Source organism: Apium graveolens, chromosome 9 (assembly GCF_009905375.1).
Source record: "Apium graveolens cultivar Ventura chromosome 9, ASM990537v1, whole genome shotgun sequence".
Classification (NCBI taxonomy): domain Eukaryota; kingdom Viridiplantae; phylum Streptophyta; class Magnoliopsida; order Apiales; family Apiaceae; genus Apium; species Apium graveolens.
In genome coordinates this window covers 185,978,098-185,992,165 of record NC_133655.1, presented here as the reverse complement: position 1 = coordinate 185,992,165, position 14,068 = coordinate 185,978,098, and the positions used below count along the sequence as shown (strand labels likewise).

Below are 14,068 nucleotides of genomic sequence, written 5' to 3'. Positions count from 1 at the left end.
TACTTCTTCATGGAAGTTGAGGGATATCAGGAATTCTGCCACTTAAAAGAATCCTAATTTCCCCTCTAAGAAGGAACATTTCTGAATCTCTTGACTGAGAGTTTCCATCCTCGAAGGTGGAAGGCAACTTTTCTATGAAAAGGATTTTCTCGCAAGTACACTTGGATGTTTGGAGCCTTGAGTGAGTGCACACTGTGAGACTGAATGACAAACACTTGAGTGTAGAGTGGAGTGAAACAAAAATGTGAGATCACTAAACATAAATCACACACTTGCATGTGATAAATGGTTACCAAATAGTCTCTTCACTTAGTTGGTTGATCCTAAGGTTTTACTCTGAATACATTTTGAAGGATTACTCAACTAAGGGGGAGAGATTATAAAGAGATTATGAACTAATAGTCTTTCAGAAACTAAGAAGATGGATTTCTAACTTTAGTGTACTAAGGAAGGGATTCTTCATCTTAAGGGGAGAGATTATTAGGTTTCGTTTCTGGATTCCAAAATATTTTCTATGTGCTTTATGGGAAGATCCGAAGATTATTGAAGACATAATTTGGAAGACGTATCTATCTGCAACTTTATATAAAGGAGAGAAGAATTTGTTCTCTGCTGAAGTTGAATATGTATAGAAGATGCAGTAGATATAAGATAGCATTATTTACAAGTCAAGGATTGAAAGTTGAAAGCTGATTGAAGATTTCTGGTTAAGGTTAGTTGAGTTATCCTCCAAACTAATGCTTCTCCATTATTATTTGACCGTCAGGTGTAACAGTCAAATAGGGGGAGATTGTTGAGCAAGATTGAAGCCGTACATATAACTCAACAATACTGGTTTGGATAACTCAACATAGAACAAGGACTTTGAAATAATCTATGTTCCACTAGAATCAATACAAATTGTTTATTGGGCATATACACAAAAGGTTTTGTTAGCTGCAGTGAAGAAGACGTCAACAGTGATCTGTATGTAGTTCATTAATATGTTCAGGCATCAGAGGAATAAGGTTGGAGTCATTCGAAGCAGTTATCAGAATCAGTGTGAAGACCTCAAAGATTCCTAGTGAAGTTGGTTATATTTTGTAGAAGATTTAATAATGGTTTATACATGTATAATACGAAGTCCTGAGAGCGGAACTAGACGTCTGTGAACATGACCTATGCACTAGACGTCAGTGATCCGTGAAAGGAAATGGAGTATTATTTTTAGAAATACTCTTAAGTGGTTTTTGTACTCGAGAAGACTGGAAATATTTTAAGGTGCAAAATCCCGGAGATTAGAAGGCTAGTAGATTCAAAGGAGTTCAGCTCGAGGATTTACATGATTTATTTTAAATCAATGACTGATTTTTTATTAAATAAATAAATGAAAATCAATTCATTTATTTATTTAACGGTCTTTCTAATGTGTGCCCAAGGGCACACATTAGTCACTTACTCCAATAAAAATGGGCTCTTTTTATTGGTGGAATTGATGTGAATGCAGGGAGGCCATTAACATTTATTATTCAACCACCAATAAGAAGAGCCCATTTATATTGGAGTTAGTGACTATTGTGTACCCTTGGGCACACCATAGAAAATCCAATTTAGTTAATATCAAATGTTAATTTATACTTATTCTAAAAATCCTGCCAGCCAGATGTCTTGAATGCATGCGGATGAATTACTATTATACAAAAGAATCAAAGAGGTACAATTTGGGAGAAATAAAAGAACAGGCAGCTGAATTCTTGTTGCCATGCGTGGGGCCCAGGTGGAATTCATAAGCAAAGAAATGAATCAACTTCTTGTTTATTTTGTAAACAAAAGAAAAGAAGGTTGTGAGTTGTTTATTTAATAAACAAAAGAAACACAATTTTGCATTTGGAATTAAGAGAAATGGGAGCATTCTCTCAGCCGCGGGACCCATGCAAATGTTTATCTGTACAAAACAAAGAAACAAATGAAAAAATTGGCAGGTTTCTTCGTCCTATTTTCTTCTCCTCTCCTTCACGCGCGCGTGGCGCCACTCCCCTCACCTATGCCTTGGTTTTTGCCGCATGATATACAATCTCTGGCCCGCTCCTTGTGTTTTTCCGAAAAAGAAATCAAATGCATGTACTGCTTTTGTTTGTTCAAACACAGAAGGAAAAAGTGTGCATATGGTCGCAGGTTGTATATTTGGTAAACAACATAACAATCAAAGTACTAGAATTCTCGTCCAAGTCGCAGGGTGTGCTCACTCGATTCGCAGGTTAAGAAATTTACACGTCGCAGGTTGAAGTGGGACTTGGACAAATTTTGAGAGCATAAATACTGGCACAACAACGTTGCGGGTTGTACAAAACCAAAATAAATGAAGTTGAATTTTCCAAGTCGCAAGTTGTGTTTCTGAGTCACAGGTTGGCACTTACTTTCTGGTCGCAGGTTAAGATTTGCAAGCTATAATATTCAAAATACATGGATACAAATCAGCCATGTGTTCCTCCCATCTCTCATCCATAATCTACATTCTATATAACCAAATTTGCAGCAGATTGGAAAATAACTTCTCAGCACATTCTATAAACGAAGCTCTGTAAAAATTTACTCTCGGAGATTTTTTCGATTTCATTTATTGAAATTAAGGAGAGAAGTGTTGCCCGGTTTAATTTACACCACATCCAAGTCTTATATATTGTAACACTCATTATTTGTAGCCTCTTTGTGTGTATTAATTATCATTTGGTAAAAAGGCTATGAATTTTTAGAGTGATAAAAAGAACCCTAGACTGATTGAACATTGCATTGGTTCTTTTTATATTTGTTACTCCGAATATTTGTATTTGGAGTTGTAAGCAAACCTCCAGGTATTTATCCTTTTTTTAAAAAAAAGAAAATTTACCCAAAATCTCTTTATGTGTTTATTTCTTTTTAGTTTTGATATTCCGCTGCAATTAATTTTAGAAAACGAAAAATATACATTCACCCCCCCCTCTGTATATACCTTTTGGACTTAACAACAGTTTATATTGATCTTGAATAAACTGTTACAAAAATCTCTCAAGAACAATATTATTAAGAGCTACTAGGTTATACGAATACTCGAGTTCCACACTTTTGTGATAACCTATTCTACGTTTATATACTACACAACTACAATCAATATATATCAATTACAAGGTATGTTACAGTATAACTCTACTACTTTCTATACATATCTACATAAACCACGATCCTATAAATCAGCACATTCTGATTTATCTCGCATCTGTGACTTGTCATTTAAGTCATTCTCAACGGATAAACTGATCAACGAATATATACTGTAATTTTGACGGATATTCATTTGTAAGTATCAACGGATGACTAAACCGATTGTCAACGGATGATAATGAAGCTTTCAACGAATAAACATATCCTAACAGTTGATCATATCCTGATTGTTAGACAGATTCTCTCGACTTAGCCAATTCTCAACAAAAATATATTATTAGAAAATACATTTTGTCTTTTTTAAAATGTAACTTTCAGATTTAAAAATAATTAATTGATAATTTTTAATGTTAAGTAAAAAATTGATCAATTTGATTCCTAGAAAATCACAGTGGGCAATAGTTTTGAAATTTTCTTGCATCTAACTTATTTCTATTTTTACAAAATAAATTAAATTACAATAAATTCATGAATTAAATTTTGACCGAGAATATTTCACTATTCCTTTCTAATAAAAACTCGTACTAAGGTAGTTCTCAAAAGTTAAACTTAATTAAATTAATCATCATTTTGATCATTAGTATCAACAATATATGTTAAAGTAAAGATAGAGCTTCCGGTTTTTTAACATATTTTGTCTATGCTATATTGCGTATTTCTTAGCAAAATTAACGTTTTTCAAGGTTACTCGTTACCGCGTCAATATATCTTTACTAAATTTTAAAAAATAAAATTGTACATTTAAATTTGTAGTATTTATTATGATTATAAATTAATTTTAAAATAATATTGTAATAATATCTAAAAATAAGCCTATACAAAACAAATATAATTTTATAATATATAAATATAAAACTCAATTTGAATCAAAATATAAAATATATATGAATATAATTGATCAGATCCTTGAATACAAATACAAGCATATAATGGATAGTATGAAATAAAATAAGGGCAGTTTTATCAAGTATAAATTATACAAAAATATGCAGTAATTGATTTAGGGTATGCAAATATTATTTCGTTACACGAATTTAGCAACAGTACTATAAAAGTGTTGAATAATTAATTTAGCGTGCGCAAATATCTAAAACCAAAAATCTAATAGGCTAATAGGCATAGGCCTAACAACGGAATAAACAAATTTAGCAAAAAAAAAGGAAAAGAAGAGCCATCAAAATAAACAATCACTGCGGGCGCGTGCATGAGAGCAAAACATATTTGTACGTGAAGGGGGAGCGAGGGAGAGTTGCCAAAAGTTATTCGGCACTGTCACCTACCCTAACCCTAGACGATACCCTAGGGTGTTGATGGGCCACTAAGTGTGACACGTGTCAACTTATTACAGGGAATTGATAGATAAAAGTCACGGATGGTCGTTCCGGATCTGGGAAGTTTGCTTGGGGAGAGGGGATAATTAATCAAGAATCCAAGATGATCAAAAACACCGGTACATTCTCATGGAAGTCTGCTCTCTCAGTAAACATTTGTATGTACATGTATATCTTCAAACTCAATATCTCCTTTCGGAAACCTAATGCAATAATTTCCTAGAGACAATCTGTAATTTGTTTTAAGCTTGTTTAATTGTTACTCCCTCCGTCCCATAATATTTTCCCCGTTTTGACTTTTCGTACTATTCTTCATAAGTGATTGACTATAAATTATATTTAATCTATAAAATCAAATATAGTCATAATTGATTTTGTTGGATTCGTATTTATAAGTACTTTAATACAATAAAGTTTTTATATTTAATACTAATACGAAATTAAAGATATTAATAATCAAAAATGTGCATTGATAAACGTGTACAACACAAATAAAAAATATTTTTAGGGCCGGAGAAAGTATTACTCCCTCCGTCCCTTAATACGTTTCCCGTTTTGACTTTTTACAATGTTCACGGTAAGCGATTGACTACTAATTTACATCTAATCTATAAAAGCAAATATAGTCGTGAGTGATTTTGTTAGATTCGTATTTATGAATACTTTAATACAATGAAATTTTTATATTTAATACTACTACGGAAATAAAAATATTAACAATCAAAAATGTACATTGACAAACGTGTTCAATACAAATGGGAAACGTTTTTAGGGACAGAGGGAGTAGTAATTTGCATAAATTTTGACAGTTGATATATATAATGAGTCAATCAATAATGGACCTCCAAGTTGATTATAGACCGGGAGTTATCTAATTATACAGTGCTTCAATATAACTTTCAAAAGATTACTCCAATTTGAGATAACAATCGACCGGACTATATAACCAGTATAAATTTAATATGTATTCGTGAGTACTTATTTCAGAAATCGAAATTATTCGATTGATGTATCGATTTGTAATTTATCGGATAATTTTAAAGAATTGGATAATGTATCCATAATTTGGCGGTGATTTATCAGAAATCCGTTATATTTGATAAATATTTTTAACGAATTTTTAAGTAATTTATAGGTGATTTTTGAAAAATCGATCAATTTTTATAATAATATATGTATCAATCAATTAAAACTCAGATCCATATTTTTTAACCATTATTTTAAAATTTAAAATATAAACTAATTAAGATAATAACTTAACCATCAATATCATCTAAAAATAAAGTCAAGAAAATATAATATGGCTCTGGCGGTAACTCTGGCAATTTGGCAGTACCAAACAATAGTTGCAATTACAAGCTTGCATTCCTATTTTTTAATTTGTAATATCAGGTGGAGCAATATCAGTAACTAACTAGAACCGGCCAAATGTGTGGGTTTGAACCGCCTGTTCGGGACCGGCTCGTACGGAAACCCGTAATTATTCGGCCCGAACCGGGCCAGTTCAAGCCCAAACAATTCGTTGAAACATATGAGCCGATTACGAATCTAATATTTGAAAACCGGGACCGGACCGGCCCGCACGTACACAACCCGCGAGCTGCACCGACTGCACAACCCGCACAGCCCGCACAACCCGTACAATCATTCTAGTTCATTTGCTTTGCTCCTGCAACAACTTGAATTGAAGTGGAAATATGGAATAAACTCACACACACACACAATACAATAAACACACAATACACACATAACTATGCATATACATATACAACCAATCAAGAACAAACTGAAGGCAAACAACCAGAACAAAACGGCGGCCGGAAAAAGAAATTACTGGGAACAGGGGAGAGAAACGAGGAGGAGGAAGAGGGGAAAAATAGAGATGAGAAAAAAACGAGAGGGAGAGATAGAGATTGCGAGAGATACCGCAGGGAGGGAGAGAGACAGACCCGAGAGAGAGAGAGAGATTGAGTGAGGGAGAGATGAAAGAACAGGGGAGGTGGGTTTTGTGTCTATGTATGTGTGTTGTTTTTGTTTTTTGTCTTTTATCAGGTAACATATAGCAACTGAAATGTACAGCCCGCACAACCCGTTAACAACCCGCACGGGCACACACAACCCGTTAACTCACGATTATTCGTGTACCGGTTACGAGTCCAATTTCGTCGGTTCAAACCCGGCCCGAGCCCGGTTCGTTCTTAAACAGGCTGGTTCAGTGTTGACATTCCAAGTGCTCAACCCGTGTGCGGCCCGGCCCGGCACGCACGGACCGCCCAATTGGCCAGGTCTATCAGTAACACCACCATCCCATGTCAAGAATTTGAAATTTTTGTATAATTTATAAATCGAAGTACTACTATTACTTAATCAACAAATCATGATCTATTTATTGGGGACTCATGGTGAGCTGGTCGTTATCCAAGTTGGCTGTATTTAAGACAGTAGGCTTCGGTTAATTTCGGACTCGAAATCTGGACTTGACCCGATTTTTGAAAAAGGCTCGGAATTTGACCCGAGTTGTCACATATGATATCAGAGCCGACTCCAGAAAGCTTAATTTGTCAAGTTGCCGGAGGTGGGGGACAAAAAGGTTGGTGGTATTATCCCGTAATGAACAGAGATCCGCAGGCGGGGACATGAGGCCAACCGATGTGATGGCTAAGGAGGCAAAAATCCGGACCTATGGGCTGTCTGTTCTGGCCTGACGAGTACGTCAGGAGTTTAAGTGGGGGAGTTTGTAAAACCCCAGTCCCATATCGAGGAGTGCAAATCATGATCTTTTGGGCCTTGTGATGGGCTATTCGTTATCCAAATTGACTGCATTTGGCATAGTAGGTTTTGGCTTATTTTGGACTCTGAATCGGAACTTGACCCGGATTTTAAAAAAGACTCGGGATTTGACTTGAGTTGTCACGGTGTAAATTAGTAGTAGCCTCCTAATAAAAGTTGGTTTTCATTTTTCACAGGATTTAAAAATAATTCTGCATTTATTTTTCTAGTTATTTTCTAATTAAGATTTAGTATTTATGTTTATATATACAGATTTTTTTTAAAAAAAAATAACACAGGAAAGTACACACACAGGAGATTACCCTTTTTCACCTGTCAAAATTATGTTAAAAATTAGACTCGCAAGGAGTATCAATATATAATTGGACTGTCGATTTGGAAAAATAGTTCTCGAAATTGTTCTGTTGAAGTAAATCATTCACATATATTTGATATTTTTTTAACCCTCCCGTGAGGGTATAAATTTTATTTACTTTGGTCTGGTTTGGCTTACTTTTATAATCCAATATAAAAAACATGAATAAGGTACATTATATACGGAAATCAGAAAAGGCGCATGTAGTGTCTTATTTTCTATATTATGAATTTAAAAGATTTTGGGAATCAAAATATAGGTAAAAAAGAATATATGTGAATTCTAGATCATTAGATGGTATATAATCTGGATCTATCAATTTACGTTCTCGGTTTACAAATGCAAGCATCAACATTAACCAATCTTTTAATTAACTTGATGAAATATAAAGTCCCGTAACTTCTTTTTTCCTCTTCACAGAATCACAGAGATAAATATTCTCTCCGAAAATGTAACTGTTTCATTTGATTGCTGGCCTTATATGAGATTGGGCCAGGCCTTACGGAAAGGGGTTTTTGTACAACCCAATAAAGGAAATTATATCTGCCCGCCGCTAAGTCTAAGGTTAAATTAAACACATTTATTGGTGATCTGGGCCAACCCTATCAAGTCTGTTCAACTAATTAAACGTGTAATGAATAATGCGCACTTACATATTGTTGTGGCCTTCCGGCTGGAGCACACTTTAATTATACTAATTTAAATCCAGCGTGAGTGCGATTTTTTGTTAATATTTAAAATTTTTATTTATCTTCTAATATTCTAAGTTTTAAAATATTTTTATAAATATATAATAATTATAAATTTATAATAAAAATAATGGAATAACTTATTAGAATAAATAGAGTTTGTCCAGTAGTCTGACAATTTAGTGGATTAGCGGATATATAACATCATTTATTTAATTTTTAATAATAGAATAGGTTGTATTTTTAATTTAGTAGGATAAATAGACTATATTCAGTAGTTTAATAATTTAATAGTTTAACGAATATATAATGCAATTCATTTATTTTCTTTAATAACCAAAATTAGGGATAATCGTTTAACTAAATTATACCGCCGATTATTATAGTATAGTATAGATTCTATAAGTAAACGGGTTTTGATGATAGAGTTGGGTCATCATAGGTGGGTTGACGTGGTAAAGTGTATATGTATGATATATTTATTTCATTTATTTTATTATACTATAAAAATATTATAATAACTAATAATTTAATTGTATAACAAACACACTGAATAGCTAATTAAGAAACTGAACTATAAATATATATTTTTAAATGATATAAATAAAAATGAAAGTATTATATATATAATACAAGTAACAATTATCTTAATAAATATAAATATAAGTAACTACTAAGAAATTATTTCTTAATCGAATTAAAATAGTATCAATTTTTTACAAAAAATTGAAATGTGTAAATATGATTTATAATATTTTTGAATAGCTAATTTTATTTTTATCTTATAAAATAAGAAACACATTTAGATTATATTTAGGTATAAATATTACATGTGATTTTTTTCTTTTAAAAAATTTAGATTACATAATTTTTCGGTTATAGTAATGATTTTAAAAAAAATACTTTATATTTTTTTATGATCTTACTTTTAAATTTATTTTATTAATTTGTTTGTCAATTTTGAATTATAATAATTTTTTATGATTAATATTATGTTTCTTCCTAGTTTAGTAATTTTTATTTTTTATAAAATTCATGTAATCTAAATTTTTTAAAAGATAATCTATAATAATAAAAAATCTAAATAGAGTATAGAATGTATTTTATTCGATCTGCATTCAATTTGAAATTGTAATACTTTCATTATTATTATCATTATTATTTTTTTTATATAAATAAGAATAATAATAATAATTATTATTATTATTGTTATTGTTATTATTATTGCAAACACCAAACAACTTTTCAATATTTGATCAAACTCCACGATATTTAGAAAAGAAAATATATAAATTAAATAAAAATAACTAATTAAACATATTATGTATACTATAATTATATATTTTTAAATGATTTAAAATAATATTAAAAATATTATTTATATATATAACACAAGAAATAATTTGATTTAAAATATTTGTGAATAGATAATTTTTATTTTTATTCTATAAAATAAGGAACACATTTAATTTATATTTAGGTATTAATATTACATGTGTTTTGTTTTGTTTTGTAACAAAGGAAAATTATAGTTTGTCTTTAAAAAATTTAGATCATATAAATCTTATAAAACCTAAAACGAGGAAAAAATATACTAATAAAAAATTATTACAATTCAAATTGAAATACAAATGTGAAAAAAAAGATTATATTTAATTTATTTATTCTTTTATTCTATTACACAATAAATAATTAATTAAAAAATTGAATTATAATTATATATTCTTAAATGTTATAAAATAATATTAAAAGTTTTATATATAATACATGCAAAAATTGTCTTAATAAAAATAAAAATAAATAACAATCAACAAATCATTTGTTAATCGGGTTAAGGTAATATCATTTTCTTAAAAAAATGGAATATGTAAGCTTGATTTAAAATATTTTTAAATAGATTATTTTAATTTTTATTTTATCAAATAAGGAACAAATTTAGATTGTATTTAGGTATAAATATTATAGTTGTTTTGCTTTATTTTGTAAAATGGAAAAATTACGGACTTTAAATAAATTAAAAGAACATGAATCCTATAAAATATAAAAATTAGGAAGAAATATAATAATAAAAAATATTACAATTCAAAATTTAAATAAAAATATAATAAAATATATTTAAAAGTACTATGACAATTATGTGTAAAGTAATTTTTTTTAAATCATTACTAGAACCGAAAAATAATAAAACAACGCCATAAGATTCAAATCTCAAACAACTTTTTAATTTTTGATCAAATTTCACAAGATTAAGATATATATATATATATAAATATAAATAATAATTACGTAAAGATATTATATAATATGATTAAAATATTTGATTCACAAATTTATAATGTGAAAAAAATAATCAAATAATGGAAGAAATAAAATATATTATAACACATATGTTATATTTAGGTTATCAATGTCCAATATAATAATACAATAATAATTAATTAAATATTTAAGTACAAAAAATATAATTTTTTGAAAATTACATTATTGATGAAGAACATAAAATTTATTTAGGGAATTAAATTATCTTATTTAAAATTAGGTCAAAAAAGAAAACATATTCAACAAAAAATATATTAAGAAATTATAGTCTAGGTATCACGATGATTTTGTTTTCTATGTACTATTATGTGAATGAATAATTAATTTATTTTAAATGAAAAATTTATTCTCATATTACATTATTAGCTTTGTTTCATGATATTTTTTTTTAGTAAGATATAAAATTATTAAAATTTAGTTTTCTTTTGAAATCATTAAAGACTTTTTTTTAATTTAGCAAGATTGACATTTGTCAATTTAAACGGTAACTTCAATATAAATTTATTAAGTTGAATAAATATTAGTTATCTACTCTAGTAATATTCCAACTTAACTATAAACCAATAATTAGTTAACTTTTTTTTAAAAAAATAAATATAAAAACATAACAAGTTAACGTGAAACATCTAATAGAAATATATATAATATTTGATCACAATTTAATAAATATAAAACCAGTCAAAATTTGTCAATAAACTTATAGACGCTAATTTCACCTTATGCAATAATCTTGTAGTTCAAGGGATTACATAATAACCTTAAAATTAAAACCCAAAATTTAAGTAATGCATGAACCTATATTTCAATAAGAATCATTAGTTAGCTATAGGCACCAGCTCAACTTTGTCCAGCTCTTACATATCTACAAGTATATAACTACTAATTAATCAACTACCATTTTCACTTGTATGAATTAATGTCTAATTTTCGACATATATCTACATGGAGAAAACTTACTAACATTCTTACATTCTGAAATTGTATCCAACTTTGGCGACCACATTTGACCTTTTGATCCAATTAACATATGAAAATGCTTCTTCAACTCCGGTGTGCTACAAAGAAAACTTCCAGGGTTATTATCAATGACTTGATCATTCCCATTTTCTTTCCCTATTGTCATCATCTTGATCATAAACTCCTGCGAAACTTTGATTAAAACCCTACCATTAGCCCCCTTAATGTACTCAAATGTAGTGTCCTTAAACTTAAGAGATGGATTTGTTTTGGCAGGACTACAAGAATTAGCAACTAGGGCAGCAAAAGCAGAAGCCGAAAGCACGTTGCATGGAAAGCAGTCAATGGGAAGTACAAAGTAGGTTTGACCCATTAGAAGCTCATCTTCAATGGCTAGTGCAGGGATAGGTTGACCTATGTAAAAAGAATCTGCATGGCAAACCATTTTGTCAGGGAACTCAATCATGATTTCTCCGGCTACTGGAGTCCGTTTCCCGGTGAGAATCCTTGTTGTGCCTTCCCAAAAGATTAGCTTTGTTGATGAACATGTGTTTGGATTGTAACAAGGAACCATTGTGTTGCCCATAGGATGAGAAATGAGAAATGTTTGTTGAAGATAGCTTTACAAGAAAAGAAGAATGAATGTGTGTGTTTTTATACAAGAATTATAAGGGGTTTGACTTTGAGAAAGTCTTAGATTGTTTGCTTGCAGGTAATATAAAGGACGGTGGTCATGGATGGTGGCTTTGACTATCTACAAATGGCAGTGCATGCAAGTATGAAGATATAATATTAATTACATGGCCAATTGGAAATCACATGATTATATTTATAAGTCGCCCCTAAACCTAAAAGTTGCATGCTACATGTTGACCATGTATCTGTATACTTATTTAGATTTGGTCCTAGTTTATATTACTTAATTCCGGTATCAACTTTCTTTTTGAGTTGATGATTGTATTCATGAATGGAGTTCCCTCATTTAATATTATTCAATATTATTTTTGACCTATTTTACCTGTAACAACCTAATTACGACAACATTTTAAGATTGTTAAATATAGATGATTTCCCATTTTTTGAGTTTTTTTTATCATAGTTAATCCGCAGCCGTTATCTTTATTAATCATTTTTTCTAAAAAAAATTAACAAGTAAATAAGAAATTCAGCAGAAAATCTTCTCAAGCAAAGGTTCCAAAATATTAATAAACAAAAAGAGAAAAGGTTGGAAAATAGCAAATTATATATACACAAGCTAATCATCACCATTTTTGGAATATGAATAAAGCAACTAGGAAACTAGTGTTAAACTTGACATGTTTTATTTTTCATTTTAAATTGTATTGCCTAAAAAACATTAGGTAATTTTTATTAATTCTTTTTTTAACGATCTTATATACACACGAGCAGACGCCCAGCAACTTACGAAAATTGAAACAGTGTTAAAACAAATTTGTTAAACAATTAATGGCGTGTAAAAATAAGAATTAAAGAGAATATGAATATATATAAGATTTAGATTCATGAACCTTTATATCTAATGGTAATATTTAAGTAGTGTTTAATTCTCGTCATCAAGTTGACGGAGATAAGAACAAGTATATACAATTGGAATATTCAAAATCCAAGTCGTGTGGAGGCTTTTCATTTAGTAGCGACTGTCTGCTGATGCTTTAGTGTCAAACTAGCATAAATCATGTGCAATGCACCGTTTTCATTAATATTTTAAATTTTTATTTATCAAGTTATATTATATTTTTAAAATATTTATATAAATATATAATGATTATAAATTTTTAATAAAAATAATAGAGCCACATGTGGTCATAATTTAGTAGAATAAATAGACCATTTCTAGTAATTTAACAATTTAGTAGTTTAGCAGATATGTAACACTATTATTTATATCTTTTAATAATATTATAAGTTGTATTCATAGTTTAGTAGGATAAGTATGCTATATTTAATAGTAGTTTAATAATTTAGTAGTAGTTTAATAATTTAGTAGTTTATTAGATATATAACACTATTTATCTATTTTTGTATAATCAAAATTAGGGAATTATCGTTGAACCAAACCGTTGAACCAAATTATCTCTATTCCAGCTATTATAATATAGTATAGATATATTAAAAATGTATGAGGCATACTTTTTAAACTAAAAATTATTTAATAAATAAGATAATGATCCGTTTAAATACTATGCTTAACTTTATATTTTAAATTCAATTCCTTAAAACTACTTCTACAGATATTTCATTTATATGTTTTTTAAACAAAATCAGTAATTATGTTTAAAGTTAAATAAATTGTCATTTTTTATGAACTCACATATTATGTGTATGACTAAAAACACATGTAATAATTTGATGAAGTGGTAAAAAGATATGCATGTGAATGTAAAGACAGAGGTTCGATTCCCCCTCTTAGATAGAAGGGCAAAATTGTC

General features: G+C 29.4%; 1 protein-coding gene across 1 annotated transcript; it reads right to left on the bottom strand.

Annotated features, from left to right (window-relative positions):
* Positions 1–11,376: 11,376 nt before the first annotated feature.
* On the bottom strand, positions 11,377–12,236 carry LOC141686915 (uncharacterized). The gene has a single exon (XM_074492016.1). It carries the CDS (start codon positions 12,202–12,204, stop codon positions 11,575–11,577), a length of 630 nt encoding a protein of 209 aa, XP_074348117.1. The 5' UTR covers positions 12,205–12,236; the 3' UTR covers positions 11,377–11,574.
* Positions 12,237–14,068: the final 1,832 nt, after the last annotated feature.

What these genes read in the sequence shown, in the direction of transcription:
- LOC141686915 (XM_074492016.1), bottom strand. Translation starts at nt 12,204, where the DNA reads ATGGGCAACACAATGGTTCCTTGTTACAATCCAAACACATGTTCATCA.